Source organism: Pongo pygmaeus, chromosome 2 (genome assembly GCF_028885625.2).
Source record: "Pongo pygmaeus isolate AG05252 chromosome 2, NHGRI_mPonPyg2-v2.0_pri, whole genome shotgun sequence".
NCBI classification, from domain to species: Eukaryota; Metazoa; Chordata; class Mammalia; order Primates; family Hominidae; genus Pongo; species Pongo pygmaeus.
The window spans coordinates 148021369-148045134 of NC_085930.1; the positions used below are offsets into that span (position 1 = coordinate 148021369).

The 23766-nt window shown below is 40.6% G+C and overlaps 2 protein-coding genes across 3 annotated transcripts in view; one reads left to right on the top strand and one right to left on the bottom strand.

Annotated features, from left to right (window-relative positions):
- The window catches only part of MRPS22 (mitochondrial ribosomal protein S22), a 131506-nt gene extending 114050 nt beyond the window's left edge, over positions 1–17456 (top strand). Inside the window, exons 2-9 of one of the 2 annotated variants that reach the window (XM_054479739.2) lie at positions 4359–4602; positions 7276–7442; positions 8556–8720; positions 10570–10713; positions 11362–11445; positions 13035–13180; positions 16092–16200; positions 17329–17456. In XM_054479739.2, coding sequence (XP_054335714.1) covers positions 4359–4602; positions 7276–7442; positions 8556–8720; positions 10570–10713; positions 11362–11445; positions 13035–13180; positions 16092–16200; positions 17329–17424 — 1155 coding nt within the window. In that variant the 3' untranslated portion in view covers positions 17425–17456. The remainder of the gene's footprint in view (positions 1–4358; positions 4603–7275; positions 7443–8555; positions 8721–10569; positions 10714–11361; positions 11446–13034; positions 13181–16091; positions 16201–17328) is intronic. The other variant, XM_054479741.2, reaches the window with a different exon arrangement.
- A 541-nt stretch (positions 17457–17997) lies between these two features.
- Positions 17998–23766, bottom strand: part of COPB2 (COPI coat complex subunit beta 2) — a 32161-nt gene continuing 26392 nt past the window's right edge. Inside the window, exons 16-22 of the mRNA XM_054479738.2 lie at positions 22839–22949; positions 21508–21722; positions 19689–19781; positions 19417–19597; positions 19162–19230; positions 18611–18682; positions 17998–18366 (exon numbers count right to left, since the gene is read on the bottom strand). Coding sequence (XP_054335713.1) covers positions 18271–18366; positions 18611–18682; positions 19162–19230; positions 19417–19597; positions 19689–19781; positions 21508–21722; positions 22839–22949 — 837 coding nt within the window. The 3' untranslated portion in view covers positions 17998–18270. The remainder of the gene's footprint in view (positions 18367–18610; positions 18683–19161; positions 19231–19416; positions 19598–19688; positions 19782–21507; positions 21723–22838; positions 22950–23766) is intronic.

The following is a 23766-nucleotide window of genomic DNA, read 5'->3' on the forward strand; positions in this document are numbered from 1 at the left end:
CTCCTTCTCTCTTTTGGGCCATATTCTGGCTCAGAAGTCAGTCTATGTAATTTCTGGGAGTGTCGATGTTTTTCTTCACCCCATAGAACACATGTGGAACAGAGCTTTTCCACCATAAGAGCTGCCAGGTACCTCAGAGTTCAGCCTTGTCACTGCATGGAATAAATTGGGTGGTCACGCGCAAGACCCATAACTTCAGAGCCTGAGTTTATGCCTATAAAAGATGGGAATATCAGTGCCTGCCCTGTCTGCCTCACCAATTTGCCATGAAGACCAACGGGGCTGATGAGAAGACAGTGCACTCTGAGTGAGAGGGAAGGGGCTTGGGCCATCACATCTTCAACCATTCCTACCATTGTTCAAGGTTTTTTTGCTCAGGCACACCCTCACACAGCCTTCCAGGAATGTCTTCTAATGTTTCCCCTCTTTCTCTGGAATTATCTCCTCTTCTGCACTGCTACTGACTGTCCCACTGCTCAGCGGGCTGCATCCCAGCCATGTGCCCAGCCCCAGCAGATACTTCAAACTGCTCATTCCTGTAGCTCCCAACACAACCGTACCTCTTCTCAACCAATGATTTTGCTTTCCAGTGCTCAGAAAAAGAGGGACAGAGAGGCAGGAAGGCTCTCTGATTGTCTCCCCAAAATGTATCCACTCCAACCATCCTTAACTCCTGGCCTCCTGGTGCAAAGGCTCCTTTGCATCTACTACCAATGCCTCCACTTAGAATCTTCATCCCCTGAAGCTTCCTCAGGGATCCACAACATCACTTGTCCCTTCTCATTACTGGATCTTTGCTTTTTTCCTTGCTACCAGTCCCTTCTCAGCACACAAAGGGGAATTTTGGCCATGGAATTTGTGTCTCTGTAGGAAGATGTAAGAGGTTTGGACTTTGAATAGGGGGCAGAAGAATAAAAACTCTGGGTGAAGTCAAAAGTGGGGTGGATGGGGACCTTTCAGGAGGCCTCAAGGATAGGGAATTGAAGACTTATAAAAGTCACATGAGTGTGGTTGCTGGAGACCGCAGGGGTTCCTGCGTTGTCCAGACTGTCACATTTCTTCCTTGGGCTCTGTTCTTCCTCTCTCCATTCCTCTCCCTGATTTTATCCCCAAACCCCATCTTGACTTCTAAAAGCTCAGGATAAAATATATCTTTTAAAAAACAAAAGTCCAGACCCTGTTAAATCACTGAGAGTGGGATAAGGCACTCCTCACTGAGGCATCACTATACTTTTGTTTTACAAATAATAGAAAACCATGCTTGCTCCACAGAGCTGGTGAAGAAATGACCTAATGAATCCTAACAGTAGCTGCAGCCAGATAGCCTTGGGACTGTCAGTCAGAGGGCCAACCCTCCTCAACCCCGAGTGGTGAACAGAACCCCACCCAGGCCAGTCAGCCTCTCTCACCAGGAACTTAGATTGGATAGAAGGCAGGGAGTTGGAACCAAGCCATTAGGACTGCAACCTCCTGGAGAGATCTCTTGAGTTCCTGCCTCTGGGGTTCTTGGAGCTGCCATCTTTCAAGTCCTTCCTGAGGCTTGGCTGTTGAGCTTTTTCTTGAATTCTGTGGGATATTCAGTATCCTTCCAATTACTCCCATTTCAGTTTTACTCAGGAAAGATTTGTTTCTTGCAACCAGAGTACTTCTGAATACCATCCTCAGAAAGTAACTGACTTGGATGCCATGGCTCATGCCTGCAATTCCAGCACTTTGGTAGGCTGAGGTGGGCAGATCACTTGAGCCCAGGAGTTAAAGACCAGCCTGGACAACACAAAAATTAGCTGGGCATGGTGGTGTGCACCTGTAGTCCTAGCTACTTGGGAGCCTAAGGTGGGAGGATTGCTTGAGCCCAGGAGGCAGAGGTTGCAGTGAGCTGAGATCATGCTACTGCACTCCAGCCATGGTGACAAAGTAAGAAAGACCCTGTCTCAAAAGAAAAAAAAAAAAGGAAAAGAAAAAAAGAAAGTAATTGACTTGCCACCACACAACTTTCTCACATCATCTTTATGAGACACCGGACATCAGATCCTGAAAGTACTTTATTCTCAAAGTCTGCAAGATAAGTATTGTCATTATGCCCATTTTGCAGGTGAGGTACTGGGACTCTGAAAGATGTGGGCATCTGCCCGAGGTTATAGCTTAAACAAGGAATCTTCATTACTCTATGTCAGTAAAACTCACTGTACCCCAAGTAAAAGAGGTCATTGAAAGGAAAGTGGGAAGCTCTCTGGCCAAGACAGCACCTTTCTCCATCTCTCTCCATACATATTTTCCCATCTCTGCTTCTGAGGATCTGCTCCATTTTCCTGCCTCTCTCTGCAGAGTGGCTTTTCCCTGCTCACTCATCAGTGAGCACATTGCTGAAAAAGGCTGCTTCAGCCCAAACCCTAAATACTTAGTTATTCACTTCAAGCTTCCACCATCAACTATTCTATGTCTCATAGTTTGAATTATTGAGAAAAAAATCTGCTTGATGCCTGGTCATCTGGGGTAGGCTGAAGAATGTCCCCCTACTTCCTCCCAAGTATAACTGCACTCTAATCCATGGAACTTGTGGATGTTACCTTATATGGAAACATGGTCTTTGCAGATGTGATTAAGTTAAAGATTTTAAAATGGGGATTATCTTGGATTATCAGGGTAGGTCAGTGATTATGCAATCACATACATCCTTATAAGAAGAAAACAGAGAAAGATTTGGCACAAATAGAAGAAGAGAAGCTGATGTGAAGATGGAGGCAGAGATTGAAATGATGCAGCCACAGGCAAAGGAATGTTTACAGTCATCAGAAACTGGAAGAGACAAAGGGCAGATTCTTCTCCAGAGAGAGACTCTAAAGGGAGCAGAGCTCCCTTGATTTCAGCCCAGTAATACTGATGTCAGATTTCTCATGCAGAATTGTGAAAGAATACATTTTTGTTATTTTAAACCATAATATTTGTGGTAGTTTGTTATAGCAGCCACAGGAAACTAATGCTAATACAGCAGCCAATGGATTCATTCATCCTGCACTAAGTGTCCAATCAGCTTTGTCCAGGAGGATGTTTACAGGAAAAACATAGCCACTGAGGCCTGCTCTCTCAGCTATGGGAAGAAAGTAGAGGGTTCATTTTCAGAGAAAAGGCATGGGCTGGGAGACACCTGCATTCATCCTACCACTAGTCTCTGACACCTGCTATCATGTAGGTGTAAGCATTGGGAAGTGCAGGGCAGCAGACTTGCCTAAGTAGGCACGAAGCCTAGTGCTCTCCCTTCCCCTCCCAAGTAGGGAATGAGTTCATAAACAGCACTGTTAATATTAATGCTAAGTTGGGGAAAATAGGTGAGGCTGGAAGGTGAGTCTGTTCATCCAGCTAATTCAAACAAGAGTTTACTAACACCCTGTTTTGCCAGGCCTTGGGATAAGTGCTTAGCACAGGCACCAATCTATAGTCTAGAGAAGGATAAGACCTGCACATCCTGGATAGTTGGAAAAAATATAAAGAATCATTTAATCATTCATTCATTTATTCAACAAAAGTTTGCTGTGCACATAGATGTACTAGGCTAGGTGATATTGCAATAAAATATGTAGAGTCACTGTCTTCATGGGGTGAGAAAAAGAAATAAGCAGATAAAGAGCAAAATAACAGATTATAAAATGGGCTATAAAGGAAAGGAATAAGTGTTGAGACAGAGAATCAGGTGTATGAATTGGCAGTGGCAGTGGTGGTGGTGGTAATCAGGGCTTGGAATCAGGAGTTAGATTTAGGGTGCGTGTGAGCAGTGTGGATGGAGAAATTTAAAAAGTAGTTGGATTTAAACCTGAGGATGGGGGAGAAGGTTTGGGCAGGACGTGGAATACATAAATTATGTATTTATTTGAGACAGAGTCTCACTCTGTCACCCAGGCTAGAGTGTTTGTTTGTTTGTTTATTTGAGATGGAGTCTTGCTTTGTTGCTCAGGCTGGAGTGCAATGGCACGATCTTGGCTCACTGCAAACTTTGCCTCCTGGGTTCAAGTGATTCTCCTGGTACAGGCGCCCGCCACCATGCCTGGCTAATTTTTGTATTTTTAGTAGAGACGGGGTTTCACCATGTTGGCCAGGCTGATCTCGAACTCCTGACTTCAGGTGATCCGCCTGCCTTGGCCTCCCAAACTGCTGGGATTGCAGGCATGAGCCACGGCGCCTGGCCGGAAATTTGTTATTTAGAACGATGGAAACGGGTGGGAAAAAGGTGTAAGTTTTGACTTTATGCATAGGGAAGGACATAAACACCGTCTACTTGTGAATAAGTAGTTTAGAAGAAACAATCTGTAAGGGCCCGGAAGACTTCTGGCCCTTTCCGCCTTTAACTAGACTACATTTCCCAGAGTGCTGCAAGAACTGGGCGTGACTCGGAAATCCCTCCCAGCCACTTCCGGCGCAAGTGGCCTCTGATAATCATGGCGCCCCTCAGAACAAGTGTATTGCTGTGGAGCCTCTTGAGGAGTTCTCCGGGCGTGGAACGGGTCTGTTTGCGGGCTCGAATCCAGCCCTGGCACGGTGGCCTGCTCCAACCGCAACCTTGCTCTTTCGAGATGGGGCTGCCACGCCGCCGGTTCAGCTCCGACGCCGGTAAGTGACCTTCCGGACTTTCGCTGGGGCGTTCTTCTGGGAGACGTAGATCCTGTTTCTGGCATGCGAAAACCACGCGGTAGCCCCTGCGACACCTATCCTAGCGCTTCCTTAGATTCAGCTGTCTTCCTTCTGTACCTGTAGAGTTTGTCATCACCTGCATATCTGTTCATTCGTTCACTCACTCAGCTACAGTGCCTGAGTTCCGCTCCTTGCAGAGCACTGTGCTAAGCTCTGTGGGATATGGCAAACTAAGACTGACACAGACCTTTCCCTGTGGGAACTCATGTCCATGGGGAATTGGCAGTGCAGTGTGACCCGGGTTGTGATACGGGACGCACACAGGAGAGGCACTCAAACTGGGTTGGAAGGTCAGAGAAGGGTTCCTGGCAAATATGACCAAAGCTGAGATCTGGTTAGCCATGCTAAGGAGAAAGCAAGAAGCTTCTCAAGCATAGGGGACAGTTAGCAGATGTCCAGAAATGAGACTGAGCACAGATATTTGGGAACCCATTTTGCAGGTAGGATTGATAAGGCTTGATTAAGGCTTTGGATATGAGTTTAAAGGGACAAATTAAGATTGTTTCTTAAGTTTTTGACTGGAATAGAGGGTTGTCCCATTTACACCAAGATGGAGAAGATTAATTGTTGGAACGTTATTTTGGGGGCGGGGGTAGTGCAGGAGTAGATGAGAGATCAGGAGATGGGAAAGGAGGCGGAATTAAACCTGTTTGGGACACATTCAATTTGAGGTGACTTTGAGAGTCAACTGTTCAGTATGGAGTTAGATATAAAGTGAGGAACATCGGAGTAAAAACGGTAACTAAAGCTGAACGAATGGGTGAGACTGAGGAGAGAGTAGTGTTGAGCACTTGCTGTGTGCTGGATACCCTGAAGAACCCTGGGTGCCAGCGATGAGTATAAGACAAGGTCTGGTCTTCATAGAGCACATCACTTAGTGAGAGACGTAGTGTAAGTAAGCAGACCACCTTAACTTTTTTTCTAAATGTGGTTGGAAGCCATTCATGAATTTTAAGCTTGGGAGTAATCTTGATTACATTTTAAAGAGATTACTCTGGTTGCTCTGTGGAGAATGATCTGTAGTTGGGCCAGAATGGAGAAAGGGAGGCTGATGCAAGAGATGAGGATGGCCTTGACTAGAGTAGTGGCAGTGGGAAATGGAGGATTAAAATGAGATTTATGAAGGCAAACAATCAGTATGTTCTCTGCCAGTGGTTTTTTTTTTTTTTTTTTTTTGGTAAAATTGGGATAATCTTAGTGTTTACCTCATGGGTTGTTGTGAGTATTAAATGGGCTGAATGTGTAAAGTACTTAGCTCTGTCAGTATTGGCATGTAGTAAATAGCTAATAAATGGTAGCTCTTATAATTACTGTTATTATTACTACAGCTATTTGATTACTATTGTTATTACTACTGCTATTGGCTAGATCTGGAGGATCAGGGAGAATTTAGGAATGGCTGTAAGATTTCTGGCCTGTATGACCTACTGGATGATGCTGAGATAGGGAACAGAAAATGCAGTTTTGAGACAAGGGAAAGTTGATGGGTTCTGACTTGGCAGTATTCAAGTACACGAGAGAGGTTGAGTAATTGGATGTAAGGTGATCTTGGCTGGAGATTCAGATTTTAGAGTTTCTGGCATATAAAGGTAATTGAAGTCATGGCAGGATAGGAAAAATCATCGAGTAAGAATCTGGGAAGGGAGAAAAGGACATCGTTCAGAATCTGTAGGGATACCAACATTTATAGGACTGGGAGAGGAAGAGGTGACTAGGAACAAATGGCTTTTTCTTTCTTTTTTGCTAATGGAAATGGCAGTAGAAGTTAGGCAAAGCAATAGGCAAACTGCATGAGGCAGAGCTAACATTTGATTCTCCACTTATGTCAAAGGCTCTTCCATGATAACACACGGCCTCTTCAGTATCATGTCCAGTGAACCAAGCCTGTTTCCTAGCTGCAATCTCTTAGCCTAGACTTTCCCTCCCTTTTTTCTCTGCCGTGATGAGGCTCTTGGGACGCTTTCTTTGATGCTGTCATGCCCATCCCTAGTCCAGGCTATGCTTAGTTTCTTCCTCTGCAATCACCCAAGCCCCATACCTCTCCTGTATACCATACCTCTCACATTATGTCTCCCCACACCTCCCACTTATACCGAGGAGCGCTATGATAAATTGGAAACCATCTGGGATCCAGAACCAGACAAACCTTGGTTTAAATTTTGACTCTATCACTTAATAGCTAGTTGTCTTTGGATAGGCTTCAGCATCCTCATTTATAAAATTGGGTTTATCAGTACCTATTTTGTGAGTGGTTATAAGCATTCCTGAAAATGTGTGTTACACTTGCCATATAGGAGACAACTCTGTTAAGTGGCAGCAACCATTACAGTTATTACATTAATTACCTTATTACTGTTACTTCCTCTAGTAGTCTGTCCTTTTGGCAGAGACCGAGTCTATCTCCTCATCATAATGAATGCTCAGTAAATCTTAAATGAAGAAATGAATGAATGCATCTCATAGGTATTAGCATTTTGCAGTGCCAAGGTAGACATTGTGCTAATGCTTTTTATTGTTAACTTACTTTTCTATTTAGAGGTCTTGTTAGCTTGTCGTTTTTGTCAGCTTCTTATTTACTAAAGTCCATGTTAGCAGAATCTGGTAGCCCAGAGACCAAGAAACCTACATTTATGGATGAGGAAGTTCAAAGCATACTCACGAAAATGACAGGCTTGAACTTGCAGAAGACTTTTAAGCCAGCTATACAAGAACTGAAGCCACCAACCTATAAGCTAATGACTCAGGCACAGTTGGAAGAGGTACGTGAATGCAGGAATACTGTTAGAATACCTTTCTTTAAGGGGTTAAACAACATTTCTAGAGGCCCCTTCAGATGCTTATAGCTATTCTTCCATAGGCACTAGTGAAAGGTAGTACCAGGCATAGAACTGAGAAAAGAAATGTGAGTAGGCTGCCAGAGAGGGGCAGGGAGCATGGCTGGAACTGAGCAGACTAGGGCATATGGATCAGGTCTGGGTGTTCAGAGAGTATCCTCTCTCCTCTCAAGCCAGCCTGAGCACCCTTCCTTTTTTCTGCCTGCTCCAGCTTCCTTCCTGGAGAAACATCTACTGTGATCTGCCTTGGGGCTGAAGCTTTGGGGAGATTGTGAGATCCTGCATGGAAACAGCATGTTTTCCAGGCACCAGTGTCCTCCTCAGTACCATGGGTACTGAGTGCTGCGTGGAAAACACTTTGATGTATGAATACGTAAAGCATTAATACTCGTCTTTCTGATTCAAAAGTAATTTATAGTCAGCAAAATATATCTCTCTCTCTCCAGTAGTAGATTACATGAAGAGTAAAAGTCTCCCTTTTCACCTCCTAGAGGTAACTGCTTTTAACAGTATGGCATGAAGCAATGTAGTCAATGGTTAAGAGAATGGGCTTTGAAGTTGGGTTGTCTAGGTTCAAATACCAGTGTTGCAATTTCCTAGCAATTTACTTAACATCTGTGTGCCTTTTTCTTCTGTAAAATGGAGATGATAACAATTGCACCTAACTCATAAGGTAATTGAGGCCATTAAATGAGCCAAATACATTTAGACTATTTGAACAATATCTGGCACATAGTAAGCACCCCAAAACTGCATTCTTTTATTCTGTTTCAAGCAGCTTTTGTAGCCTGGCTTTGTCTCAGAGCATGCCTTTGTGGTATTGATAATGGTTGAGTCTATAGCTGGTGGTCTCAGCCACATTGCAGAGGCAAAGGCCAGGGCTCACAAGTCCAGGTTTGGCTTTTTACTCACTGATTTGTGGCTACACCTTCTTTTCTTTGCAGGTTTTTGCATTTTTTATTAGTATCTGCTTTTGTCAGATGATCCTTATATTATGTAACCTTGTGGCTTTCCTTAATAAATATTTTCTTTCATTAGGCTACAAGACAGGCAGTTGAGGCAGCTAAAGTACGATTAAAAATGCCACCAGTTCTGGAAGAGCGAGTACCAATAAATGATGTGTTAGCTGAAGATAAGATTTTGGAAGGAACAGAAACAACCAAATATGTGTTTACTGATATATCATATAGCATACCACACCGGGTGAGTATATGTCTAATTGCAAAATGATCTTTCTTTGAAATACCATGTGGAGAAGGACTTGAGAGATGATGTGACCTGGCTGTCTCTGATGCGTCCAAACCAGATTTCCTCTGACTGGGTGAGACCCTTGTGGAAGATATACTATAAGAGGGATGAGAAATGCAGACCAGCCCCACATCATGATGTTACCATTTCTCAGCAGATAATAGGCATAGTATTTTCCAGATTCCAGATGTGCTGAGGCAGAACAAGGGGTACGCAGATACAGAAACCCATCCCAAACCACAAATGCACAAAAATCTACAAGGCAATGGAAGCAGGAGACTCTTTTTGCCTAAGTTAGATGGATTTCTTTAGCTGAAGCTTTTTGAGAAGGTAGAATGTTTCTGTCTTATAAATTCCTTGATGATGCCAAGAAACTCAGACATCATAAAGGATTTTCGCTTTCCAGAATTTTCAGTAAGAATGACAGATGTTTCTCAGATAATTTTCAGGCATCACCACTTCTTCTGTTGTGATTGTTATTCTCTGGCTCCTCTTTACTTGATTGCAAATTTAAAAGAACACTCTGGCATTTTAGAAATATGTAAGTTTTGTATTTGAGCCTTTGCAAGTAAAGAATAAAAAGAATAGTTTACAATTCAGCCCACAGAATACATTAGAACACTATAGAATGCTGAATTTGGGAGCAGGTTCACCCCATATTAATCTTTTATTATACATGATTATGGTTAGAAAACGATTTGAGCTATGTTCAACACCAGCCATCTGTATATGTGACATAATGAACATGAGTCACAGAGTTTCAATTTTAATGATAGTTTTTGTTTTGTGATGCTTTAATATATGTTTGCAGTGCTATCAAGGCTGGTTGGGAAGCATTTTATAACTTGAAAGCGAGAAAGGAACTTGGAATTCAGGTTTCTCAAATTACCAAAATCCTTCTGAGGAAAAAATTGTATTATGTTGGCATGTGCTTTTTTTTTTTTGATTGACAGTGTTGGTGAAAGTTTTAATTATGTTATCTTGAGAACACATTTAGAGACTCCTACACCTCTGAAAAGTTGAGAGGCAGTACTGTTTGGTTAATTTATACATTAATCAGGTGTGTATCAATTATCAGCAATGTGCAAAGCTCCATGTATGCCACTCCTGGTATTGCAAAAAATTATAATCCACATTTCCTGCCCTTTTCCAGTTATATAACAATATCTGAGGGATGCCAAAAATCTTGTCTGGGGTAAATTTCCAGTTGAATGGTATAAAAAGTAGGTAGAATTTAGAGGAGGAAGTGATCCCATGGCCTGGGACTTGGCAGTTGGAAGATCGAAGTGACCAGAGACAGGTGGACCAGACAGCCTCTCAGACATGTTTACGTCTAATGCCAATATGAGAAATCATAGAAGTGTAGAAGTAAGACTCCCCATTCTTGGATTTGTTTCTTTTATCCCAAGGACTTTAAACATAGATCATAAAGTAGTAAAATCTGTTTAGATGAGACTTTGGGATAGAGAAATGAAAGTTTGGAAAGGTCATAGCACTTCTTTCCTCTAAAATGGATATAGATGAATCTCAGCTTTTTTTGTATCGAACTCACGTTAGCACCATAGTTGGTACTTACTGAATACTTTCATTTTAGATTTCTGATTGTCAGATGCACAGCAGTGATTAGTGAAGGAAATATCAAACCTTGCCAAGTCTTTGAGGTTTAAAATTATCATTGATCTCATATGCATGATTGCATTTTATATTGTTGATTGCAAATTATTCTTATAATGGCCTTAGTGGGACACAGGAACTAAAAATACGTCCTCACAAACGCATCCTTGATTATGTTTTTCTATTTTAGGAGCGTTTTATTGTCGTCAGAGAACCAAGTGGCACACTACGCAAAGCCTTTTGGGAAGAACGGGACCGAATGATACAAGTTTATTTCCCAAAAGAAGGTCGTAAAATTTTGACACCAATAATTTTCCAGGAAGAGAATCTTAGGGTAAGGTAACTTAGGTTTTATGTTTTAGAGCCAGTGGTGATGATTTATTTGTAGAACTTTGTGCCTTGATCCAGATAAACATTTCTAATGATAACTTGACTTTTTTTTCTTTTTCTGAGATGGAGTTTCGCTCCTTTTGCCCAGGCTGGAGTGCAGTGGCGGGATCTCAGCTCACTGCAACCTCCACCTTCCGGTTTCAAGCGATTCTCCGCCTCAGCCTCCTGAGTAGCTGGGATTACAGGCGCCTGCCACCACGCCCGGCTAATTTTTGTATTTTTAGTAGAGACAGGGTTTCACCATGTTGGCCAGGCTGGTCTCGAACTCCTGACCTCGGGATTCGCATCCCCCCCCGCTGCATCCGACTCCCAAAGTGCTGGGATTACAGGCGTGAGCCACCACGCCTGGCTGACTTCTTTCTTAATAGAATCCTCCTTACCACCTAAGATGGGTTGTACTAGGGTTCTCTCATAATTGGCTTAGCTGGAATTTGAATCTAGGTGTGACAATTACAAAGCCTGTGTTATTTCTTTATGCTTCTTGAGGAGCACAGAGTGGCCAGTATGTGGGTGGGCAGGCCTGTCATGGCATCAGGACAGGTGCTGAACTTCAGTGTTCTCATGTGATGCTAACTCTGCTGTGTGGTTTTAGACTATGTATAGCCAGGACAGGCATGTTGATGTCCTCAATCTCTGCTTTGCCCAGTTTGAGCCAGATTCCACTGAGTATATCAAGGTGAGTATATTTTAGTTTCTAAAATATAGGCTTAAGTATGGTTATGAGTAAGATTTTTAATCTAGCTCAACGAATTTGGTTGTAAGTTTTGATACAGGGGAAAGGGAAGAGAAATACCTGAAAATCTATGGAGTACAGATGTGTGCCAGATATATATTTTATAATCACAACAACCCTTGATTAAAGATAAGGGAATTTAAGCTTGTAGAGTTAAGTAGCTTGCTGAAAGTTGCGTAGCTACTAAGTGGTAGGGTTAGGACCCAAGTTTGATGACAAAGCCTATTCTCTTTTCAGTTTACCACATAGGAATCAAATTATTTACTAAAATTTTGCCGAAGTACAGTGTGTTTGTCTTACAGCTCAGTAAGTATTCATTAGTACCTTCTATGTGTAAGGTATTATCTTGGGTAGTATAGGTGATGCCATGAACTAGGATAGAGTATGCTGTGCCAAAGCCAGCAGTCCGGATATGGCTGTGGGGAAAGGTGCTAGTAAGTATACAAATAATTATCTCCTCAGGCCTAAAATGCTAGACACTAAGAGAAGATTACAAATTCTTTGAAGAAAGCCTTCATAGGGGTGTTAAGGAGGGTTCTAGAAGTGCAGGAAACGTTGTGGCAGGTGGAGCTGGGTGAGGTGTTTCAGGTAGAGAACAATATAAGCAACAGGCAGGAAAAAAGGAGGCTTGAGAAATGGCCAGTGATCTGGTTTGCTTGTATATGCCATGTATATGTAGGGGAGTGATTAAAGATTAAGCTAGGAAGGTGGATGTAGCCACATCATAGGTGACCTCAGGTGCTAGGCTGAGGAATCTGGAATTCAGTCAGCAGACCTTTGAAAGCCTTTTGAACAGAGGAATGCCCCCATCAGAACCTTCATTTAGGAAGATCAATCTGGAAGGAGGACTGAAGGACTTTTAGTTGATAAGATGGAATGGGCTAGCTGGTAGAATAGGGTAGTTGATGGGGGGAGGGATAGGGGAAAGGGAGAGTAGTGAAAAAATATTCTTGATTTCTTTTCTCCCATAGTGACCAAGAAGTGGGTGCTACATTATTTCCAGTGGTCTCTATATGCATATTCGGTGCTTAATAAATTGTAGTTGGCCTGCCAAAAAGTACTTAATATGGCTATAAATGTTTGTTATCTTGCTCCAGGCTGCCACATACTTCTACAGTGGAGAAGGCACAGACTTGCTGTCATTTAGACAAATTCTTTTCTTTTTATTTTTTTAAAGACAGGGTCTTATTCTGTGGCCTACCATGCCCAGCTAATTTTTTAAAAAATTTTCCTAGAGATGAGGACTGCTCAAGCAGTCCTCCCACCTCAGCTTCCCGAAGTGTTGGGATTATAGGCATGAACCACTGTGCCTGGCCAAAATTCTTTCTTAATAGAGTCCTCCTTCCCACCTAAGGTAGGTTGTACTAGGAATGGTTTAAATCATACCAATTGGTTAATGATACGGAGGCAATTGTAAGTAGACCTGGTTTTACTTGCTTGGGCAGCACTCATGCTAATCAGTGTACGTTGAATAATGCTGCATACTTCTTTTTATTTTCATGTTTCTGAAGAGTTGCATTTTATGTGGATAGGTTCATCACAAGACCTATGAAGATATAGATAAACATGGAAAATATGACCTTTTACGTTCAACGAGATACTTTGGTGGAATGGTGTGGTATTTTGTAAATAATAAAAAGATTGATGGTTTGCTGATTGACCAGATTCAGAGAGATTTGTAAGTATGATCTTAGTAAGTGAAAGAATCATTCTTATTGCTCTAACAGTTCATCTGTATTTAAGCTATGGTATTTTTCCAGTGATAACAGTGTACTGTCTAGTGCTTGCTTACCTCAGTTTATGGATTTGTTCTTTTAGTATAACCTAGCTCTCCTAGTTTTTGCTTTTATATAAAGTGTAAGTAAGCCACTTACTTTCTCTTGAAAGAGTAAGTGGCTTTGGATCTGTACTGTAAACCCTCAATATTAACTTATCCCGAGCTCACCAATGCTCCTGGTTTGCTGAACTTTCCAGATACCGAAAGGGGGATTAAATAGGAAATGTAAAGAAGTAGAAATAAGCTCTGTGGTTATTTTCTGGTAGAACTATTTCTAGGGCTTTTCAGTAAACACCATCCTTTAACTTATGAAAATACTTTTGATATCCTTTGCTTTTGCAAGATTTTTAAGGCATGAAAAAAGTTAGCTTCTTTTCAGAGTAGTGTGAAACAAAAAATACCTGTTGTATTTTAGCATCAAGCTGGTGTGCTCCCAGGCTTCTAGCTGGAAATAATAATACAACTTGTGATAAAATTGAAGAGAAAATAGTTTTTGAGTATCTTTCTATCAGTTGATTTAGGAAGGCCAAAATGACAAGGAAGCAGCATGGCTGTAGTAAGAAAGTCAACTTTCCACAAAAAGCCCTTGCTGGACTCAAGTCTGAACTACAAGACAGTTTTGAGATTATTGCCACCTTCAGACTGTTAGTTTTTGACTCGCAGAGTATCCTAACATGTAATACAAGCCATATACACAAAGGTAAGGCATGTGGAACTGAAAGTTCCACAGAACTTATTTTCAGAATAAAATACAGCCCATACTTGGAAAAAGGGCATCATTTCTCATAGAAACAACATTCCTAATGATGATGATTTCCAGGCCAGCCCATTTCACCAGCATATGTAGCGTAATAAAAATCAGAGGGCAGAAATATTACCTTCATACCCCATAATTGGGGGCTGGTGGCGATGGGGATGCTCAAGTGACTTGTCTTTATGTGCATTATCTCCTATGAATGAATTTTCCACTTATAAAGTTTCTTGAGTTTAATCATTCTGAAATTGTTTTATTATTAAAACAGTATGTTCTTACAAAAAATTAGAGCAACGCAGAAATGTTTGAAAATTAGTTCTTTATTAGGGTATATTAATGTATGATATTATAGTATTACTCATCACATGTAAGCTTTACATCTGAAGCAATTCATGCTTACTGGGAGGGAAGTTTGAATACTTACTTAGCTTTTCCTGCTATTCCTAGGTAAAGGCCCTCCTGTGGTCATTCTGAACAGGAGTGAGCTTACTGCAAATCACAGGCTGGACAGTAGAGGGTGCATATCCTCACTGAATGGAGCTCAGGCAAGAATTAGAATTCTGCACACATTTATCCCAGACTCAGGTCCCACTGTTGGTTTTTATATTGAGATTATTTTAAAATCTTTTTGAAATATAATTTATTTGCTCTTTAAGTATGGGTGGGGTGTTAAGCTAAATTTAAATTGTTCTGTGAGGCACAGGCATTATACTTAAGCATGAACCTAATGAAACCCTGAACATACCAACAGGTAGCAATCCCGTTAAGCTCTTTATAAGGCCACATGCCTAAGCTCCAAAGGGAATCTTAATTTTTTATTGGGGAGACATTTTGTTACTACATTTAGTGGACTTTGTTAGATTATAACAAGCACAATAGATTTGTGATGAACATTTTTTATTTTTTTCCCCCTGAAAAGCTTTACGATACAAACAGCTCTGTTTTCCTAAGAGATGGCCTTTAGGGTAGATGAGCCTCAGTATAAGCGCAGAGCATTTCTCTAAGGCTACCAAGGCTTGAGGAATTCTGTACTTACTCCCACTGTCACCCTGTTCTTCATCCCCCAGCTCAGGTAAGGGGAATGCAGGGAAGGCTGAACAGTGCTAGTTGCGGAAGCACTGAATTAGGGTGTCCTCAGCCCTCCATTCCCAAATGGAAGCCAGTAGTTCACTTAGTGTATATAGCAGAGCCTCAAAAGCACAAGCATTTTGAGTGTCGTTTTTATATGCCCTCCAGCAATGAGATGGCAAATGGTGGGAAAGTGTCAGCTGTGTGAGAAGATAGTGATTGTTTGGTTTTGCTAGGAAAGTTTTAATGTTGATAAAAATTGTTTATACATTTCTGAGAAGTACAGACCAGAATAATTGAATTCTTCTTCTGTCTTCTTCATAGATAGTTGTGTGATGCTGAAGTTAGACAGAGTGCTAAGGTAGAACCCAATTTTCCTTTTTGTCTGATGTGTGTGTATAATTTCAAATTTGCTTCACTAGGATGCTATTTTACTAATGTGTTCCTGTCAATAGTCTGGTGGCCTGAAAGTCTTTCCTTAGAATCTTAGGGGGCCTCTTGTAGAGGCATTTGTCTCTGTTAGCAAATGTCACTTAGAGGCAAGTGACTTTGAGATCCCTGTGACCACCACCCTCCTGCTTATGTGGGATGAAGCTGTATTTCTGTCCTCTGAGTTGGATTAGACTATTATATGCTGGTGAAGTAAGCTGGCCTGGAAATTATCTACCATTAGGAATGTTGTTTCTGTGAGAACTGGTGCTCTTTTTCCAAAAAGAATATAGCCACATTTGGAATATATTCACTTTCATAAATTGGACACTTCCTGCAGTGACTCCTGCCCTACCTGCCTCACGGAATTGGTGTGAGGTCTAAATTAGTCAATTTTCCTGAAAATGCTTTTGAAACTGTAAAACTGAAGGTCCTTCCCCAATCCCCCCAGCCTGAGGAAAGTCTGAAATGTAATTTAGTCTGAAGTTGGCACACACTTTTGTAGGACTGTGAATCAAATGAAGAAAACCCCTAGATAATATTAAACCCTTTCATTCTCAGAATCGATGATGCAACCAACTTGGTCCAGCTGTATCACATGCTCCATCCAGACGGCCAGTCGGCTCAAGAGGCCAAGGATCAGGCTGCTGAGGGAATAAATTTAATCAAGGTAAAGTTTTTTTTTCATATTGGTTGTTTTGTGGTGGTAATTGAGCTGGGAAAAATTCAGAATTCGGTCATAATTAATGGTGACTAAACAGATTTGTGAATATGGGACATCTGTGGTCTTGAAAACATCAGTATGATTTGTCCCCATATTTCTTCAGCCTGGACAATAGAAACAGACAGGGGAGGGGGGTAGAGTGCAGTAAAGTAGGTTGAGTGATGCGGTGCTAGCAGCTGGAGTCCAGAGAAGTTCCGACAGTGCAGGGAGCAGCCCCTTTGTTCTTTGGAGCACTGGAAGGGCTGAGCTGCGTCTGAGGTGTTCAAGCCACCAACAGGACAGCATAGAGGACTAAGTAGCACATGTCCCCCAGAGCAGCTTCCTGTCTATGTGTGGTCACATCACATCGGGGGAAATGGGCATGTGTCAAGAAGTGGAGAGTGTGATGCCTGTATATCAAGCCTTAGCTGTATTGTCATTTTGGAGCTGCACACCTCTCAAAACCATGGGCTTATATACATTTATCTGTAAATGCTGAGAGTTGAGATGATATTTTCAGGAAGGGAAGGGGAGGAGATTGTATAATTTCATCTCTTCTAATGCTCAGAATATACGTGGTTTTGTGGAACTGGCTTCTATCCTAGTAATACTGTTTGCATGCTGCAAAGCAGTTGTAAGTCTTACTAAGGAAACAATGACCTGTGATGACATCCTAGGAAGAGTAGAGAGAAACTACAGTACTGATTTTCTTTATGAACCTGATAAAGCACAATGTTTTTGGAGAAAATATTCTTTAAAGTGAAAAGTTAGTTTGGTAACTCTTAGCTTCCAGATTTCTCTCTAACCTAATGGTTTGTTTTGATCTCGAAGAAGTATTAATATTAATACAATGTCAGGGTCTTAATTGGATACTTCTGGTGTTTAGCATTAGTATTGCTTGAAATGTGTTGGGTATTGTTTTCTGTCCATGTGTGTTTATTATTGTATCATCGGGGGAAAAATTGTGAAATTTGAAAGACCTTTTTAAGTAGGACTCTTTGCTACTACAGAAATGCTAGTGATGTCTTAAAACTGAAAAAGTTTATAAATAGCATATGTCCTGTTGTTTTAAAATTTTCTTTTTAATTTAAACAGGTCTTTGCAAAAACAGAAGCACAGAAGGGAGCCTATATAGAACTAACACTGCAAACTTATCAAGAAGCACTCAGTCGCCATTCTGCAGCTTCCTAAAAGTATTTTTAAAATACATTTATTTTACTAAATACTGACTACATTTCTGTTAATATTGAGCTAAACGTTAAAAAATGGCCAGATTAAAAGGTATCAATTTGTAGTTCTCCCTACAAAGCAAAAATTATTACCCTACTCACTTTCCTAGGCTACAAGGATATTTGAGTGCCTGGTTATGAATTTCTCGAATCATGTTAGATGAGTGTATGGTTAAAAAGTATGGTGTGTTTTTGTGTTACCAAATAGGGCAAACGGTAATTTAGACAGACCCCCCAGCTTAATGAGGTCAGAGGAACAGAGGTTTCACATCCTGACTCCAGAAATGGGTAGCTGCTAGACAAAATCGGGGCAAGACCTGTGGAATGATGCAATGAGGTCAAGAAAAAGGTTTAGAGAATTACAGCATGGATATTCAGCTCTAAGAAAAATGTGATTGACAACATTTGAAAATGCAGATTTAGTTAGTTATACAAAGAAAAGACAGTGGGGCTGATCCCTAGGCAAGGTGTAGTTTTGGCTCAGCCTTCTAAAACTAGAAGCCTATTTTCATTATTGAGAAAGGAAACAAGTATCTTCATTAATTCAAAAGGTTTTATGAGATATGGTCTAATAGTATGAAAAAAATCAAAGCTCATGTCTGTTTTAGTTAACAAGGAAAACACAGTGATTTAAATGCTGCACATAAACTCTTCTTAAGATGATGTGGGCATTGTGCTCCCAGTGGTCCACAGCATTTACATATAAAAATCTAAGAAGTTTCTCATAGTCCAAAGCACTGTGGTCAGGGTAGCAATCAATACCTATATATAATGATCTGTTTAGTCAGGTAAATAGAAAGCATTACAGTCAATCATCCAAAATATCTTCATCCAGATTGATATCTGTTGTGTCAATATCTTCTAATTCCAAATTATCCAAATCTACTTCTAGTTCGAGTAAACTCTGCAGACAAAAGGAAGAGGGTAATTAAGTTTTACAGTACTGTTAAAGGAAAGTTATCCATGGGTTCATGATCCAAAGTGAGAACTAAAATTTTCTTAATAGTCAAAAAGAGCATCTTCCCATTTCAAAGCCCCTGCTCTGAAATTGAGTATGTCACTTAAACCACAGAGGCCTATGTATGCTCCAGATATTGATGGGGAGGAGGATAGGGTAGAGGGAGGTTTGAGTATGATGTCTGACCTACCTTTTCTTCTTTGTTGGCTGTGTGGGAGGCCACAATAACCGGAGTAGGAGAAGCAGGTTTCCCATCAAGTTCCTGAAACCCCAAGTGAAGATATATATGAAGACAAGGGAATTTACTCAGGAATTTAAACTTTTCCCCCAAGAAAAGGATGATCAGAATTAGGAAGTGGGAGATGATGTTTAAAAGTGAACCATCTCAGCCGGGCATGGTGGCTCACGCCTGTAATCCCAGCACTTTGGGAGGCCGAGGTGGGTGGATCACGAGGTCAGGAGATCGAGACCATCCTGGCTAATGCAGTGAAACCCTGTTTCTATTAAAAATATAAAAAAATTAGCCAGGCCGGTGATGGGCGCCTGTAATCTCAGCTACTCGGGAGGCTGAGGCAGGAGAATGGCGTGAACCTGGGTGGCAGAGCTTGCAGTGAGCCTAGATCGCGCCACTGCACTCCAGCCAGGGCAACGGAGCGAAACTCTGTCTCAAAAAAAAAAAAAAAAAAAAAAAAAAAAGTAAACCATCTCAGCCAAGTTTATCACATGAAGTGCTCTACTGACCTGCTGAGCTGTGGATCTTGAGGGCTGAAAGCCTTTTGCCTCTTCCATGACATTTCTCTCTTCATTTGGCTATCAGAGAATAAAGCAATGATGAAATGAGATATTCTGAAATCATAATTTACCTATGAACTTGGCCTAAATCCCAGATATCAGCTCTTAATTTTAAAAAAAGTACAGCAGTTCAAAATCTGAAGTCATGAATGTACTTCCACCCTGTGGTTACAATAAATGAAGCTTGACATCCTGGCCACTCACCGTGACAAGTGGGTATTGTTTGGCTGGCCACAGATCAGCATGTGTTTCCTTTACCCATTCTTCAACAACAAAGGCTTCTTTTAATCCAGGGAACAGGTTTTCATACTCTGTTGGGTCAGCAAGGGATTCTGCTGCTTTCTGATTGACTTTTGAGAGATTCTCTCTCCAGAGTTTCACTACCCTATTATAGACATCATGGAACCAAAGAGAGACTAAGTAAATACGCTCTCTTTTTATTGGAAACATTTCTTCCTAAAATTAAAAGTCTGTACCTTGAAACCTGACTGGGTAAGTAAGTTCGGGCCAAGAAGGCAGCTTCTGGCAGCCGTCCAGTTCTAATCAAGAGCTCTAGGCAGGCATCAACCCTAAACATTAAAAAGGAAGAGGTACTGTTACCAAGAATAAACACTATAATAATGGTACTTAACACAAAGAAAGTAAATTTAGTGTTGCAAAGCCAAAAATCTCCCCAATCTTCACACATAACATCTCATTTCTGTCACGTGTCTTTTAATGGTTGTTACATAATCAACACACTGCAAGGGTATGAGGGATAAGACAGCTTTCTTGACTACTTTGAATCTACTTAACTTAATTTTAATAATTCCTAGGAACCTAAAGGGGCTTTTTAAGAAGAGTTAAGGCAGGTTAGATTAGCAAATTTTAAAGGCATAAGGATATATGCCAGCAGAAATTCAGTTCCACAAGACAAATATCTAGGGCAGTGTCTCCAACATGGGAAGGGCCAGACAAGCCAGTAGTGCCCAGCAGAATACCAAAGCGTCTATTTTTTCTTCAATTTTAATTTCATTTTTTTTCTGTGCAAATTTTATGATGTGGACACTATGTTTCAGAATTCAGAATTTTTTGGATTTTCGAAAGGTGATACAGTATGTATACTATGTATTACCTCACATCCTCAGCATGAAAAAGCCACAAACATTAATACTGCAATAACTTACGTAGGAATGTTAAATGCAATAAAAATGTACCAAGTTGGTATAAAAGCAACTAAAAATACTAAAGCAGTTCAGCTCAGGTCTTGCCATCAAAACAGTTATAACAAACTGTTTTCAGAATATTTCTGGATTTTTGAATTATGGATAAGGAATAGGGTCTATTCTTACAGGTATATACATTCATAAATACATTCACATACATACAATGGGGTGCATGTTCAAAGTTATATGGCGAAGTATGGGATTGTAAAAAAAAAAAAAAAAAAAAATCAGTATGTAGGGGAAGGTTAAAGAATACTTTCGAGCTGGGCATGGTGGCTCACACCTATAACCCCAGCACTTTGGGAGGATGAGGCAGGTGGATCATTTGAGGTCAGGAGTTTGAGACCAGCCTGGCCAACATGGTGAGACCCCATCTCTATTAAAAATACAAGCCGGGTGTGGTGGCGCATGCCTGTAATCCCAGCTACTTGGGAGGCTGAGGCAGGAGAAGGGCTTGAACGAGGGAGACAGAGGCTGCAATTAGCCGAGATCATGCCACTGCACTCCAGCCTGGGCAACAAAGTGAGATTCCATCTCAAAAAAAAAAAAAGAAAAGAATACTTTTGTGTTTTATTTCATAATACTGCCAACTAATGTCCAAATGATTTGGTTTATGCTAACTCGGTTAGACTTAAAAATACGAGACATCTTTATGCTTTATAGTGGGCTCAAATCTACAAGTAAGTGGCATACTTATCCCCTTTTGTTCTTGCCATAAATGGATCAAAATTATCCAATTTGGGTAAAATCACCTGCCCTTCAGGTACCTACTAGAGCAGCTCAATAGCCTCCTGCAATCATAAAATGCTTCCACCATTAACTGGCAGGGCTGTTGAAAAAGGTGTTTAACATTTCTCCCACTTGGGCCTCCCTGAACAGCTCATTTAGCTCAAACATTTAGATCAGATGTGCTAAGGGCATCCCTTGCTGAAGGTGAGTGCCACCAAGGCAGCACTGTCCTGCTCTGACTGCCCAGTCTATTCAACACCATTTGGCCATTCATCAGTTCTCTGCAGGGTTCATTCTTCACTTCCCTCTCCAAAAACCATCCTTAGTGTAGAATTAATTAATCTTTTAAATTAATACTCACTTGCCCTGTAAAAAGTAGCTCATGAATGCCACATTATTTTTGCCATCTCTCTCTGCACCCTCTGCTAGCTTGTTCACCATATTAGCATTTCCAGATGCAGTGGCCAAAAGCAGCAGGCCCCCATAATCCTGTGCATGATGCAGGCACTCCTGGGCTAGTCCAAACTGACATTTACTAATGGCAAGTTCAGCAAGTTGTTTCCACTTCTGTTCTGACTGTAAGAAAAGAGTTTCCAAGTTAAAATATCTTTAGAAATAAGCATTTACATTTCCAACATTATTCTCTTAACTGTGCGGACAATAAAGAGCTGTGCTTGTTAAGTTGGCTCTATCAAAATAAGAATGGCATTGCAAAATGTACAATGAGGAAATGGAAATTATTCATGTATACAAAATGAATTTAAACACAAATCAATTTTAATGATGTGCGAATAATTATCAACCCATTATACTTTTATCTTATAATTACACAGGGAAAGTAAAACCATCTCACTGGAGTTTTAAGGTAATCAGACTGCAGTTATTTTAACAAGTGATTTAATATCACTTTTTTGAAAGCATACAAAACTATGTCTTTAAATATTTCACAATAATATTATGTCTCACTTGTAGCTTTTCAGAACTCAAAATGCTGCACCGTTTAGATGATCTTAACGTAGCTAAAATTTATTTTGCACATCTGAAATTAATTTACCAGTAAATGCCAGTCTTAAACCACAATTGGGAGCCTCAGTATACAAAGATCTATAAAAATATCATTACAAAAATGGTATTAACATTTCTCCCACTTGAGCCTCCCTGAACAGCTCATTTAGCTCAAACATTTAGACCAGATGTGCTAAGAGCATCTGCTGCTGAAGGTGAGTGCCACCAAGGCAGCACTGTCCTTCTCTGACTGCCTGCTCTATTCAACACCAAAAGACGAGGGGGTTGGGCTGTCTTTCAAAACCCCTTTTCAAAACCAACATATTTTTAGCTAGTTTCAGACACTGGCAAATAACTGCTATGTTTGTACTCTTAGGCTTTCCAGACTAGTTTACATACTATTTTACATCTTTTCTTATCTTGCAAAATAGATCCACATAAGATATGAAAACAGTTTTTCTTAAACAAATTAAGAGTGCTAAGAATATGTCCAATGTAATCAATTTAACTTATGCAAAGTTTAACATAATACATCTTTTAAAAAGATCAGAGAGAGACAATAACTTCACCAAAATGAGCCACTAATTTGCATTTGGAAAAACTTTATTAACAAAACATTACACCAAATACATAGAAGTACCTACTGACTTTTCCATCAGTTATCAAAAATCATGAATTAGTACATACCTCTGCTTCCACTGCTAACTGGTATGCAATTTTTAACTCTCCAAGCTGAAGAGCAAGCTCAAAACGATGCTCAGGATCTGTGGATACTGTAAGAGCTTGCTGCTTGAAGCCCTAAACAGATTTTTAAAAATTATATATACATGTTATTTATGCATACAAAAATGTATGTCTGTTTTATATATATATATATACACATATACAGTGTACACACATTCACAGAGCAAATCATTTCCCTCTCAAACTAGAAACCCCACTATTTAATAAGAAGATGGAATAATTAAGGAGTCATTAAAGTAAGTGGTAAGAACAAACCTGGCAGATAAAATATTCCGTGACAGAATTCTTACTGTTTATTAGGATAATGGAAGCTAGCTATGTTAAACTCAAGTAACCAGTAAAACTGGAAATGTAAATATAAACATATGTCAAAAAGAAAGGAATTTTGCAAAGTTGACTAAACAAGAATCATTTCAAAAGAAGAAAACTAGGCACAGCAGTGTGAACTTAGCTGTTGGTAATCTACTCAACTAGGCTGGGAAGTAGAGATCATCTAGTCCAATCCCTCATTTTGCAGATGAGACTATTAGCAGTAAATGGCCAAAGAAAAGGGAGTCAAATATAAAACCTTCCAACTTTCTATCATCTGTAGGTCATAGTAAACATTGTGTATTCAGGTCCAGTCACCAATTAGGTGTCATTACCTATTCCTTTATTGTTGGTCTCAAGTCCAGTTCATCAGCAAGTATCCAAAAGACAGGAAGTCTAAAATTTCCTTCCCGTGCTCCATTAAGGCATTAAGAACAAGCTTTTAAACCAGGGGTCTCCCAAACAACCAGTCTGTAGCCTGTTAGGAATCAGGCTGCACAGCAGAGGGTGAGCAGCGGGTGGGTGAGTGAGTGAGCATTACCGCCTAAACTCTGCCTGCAAT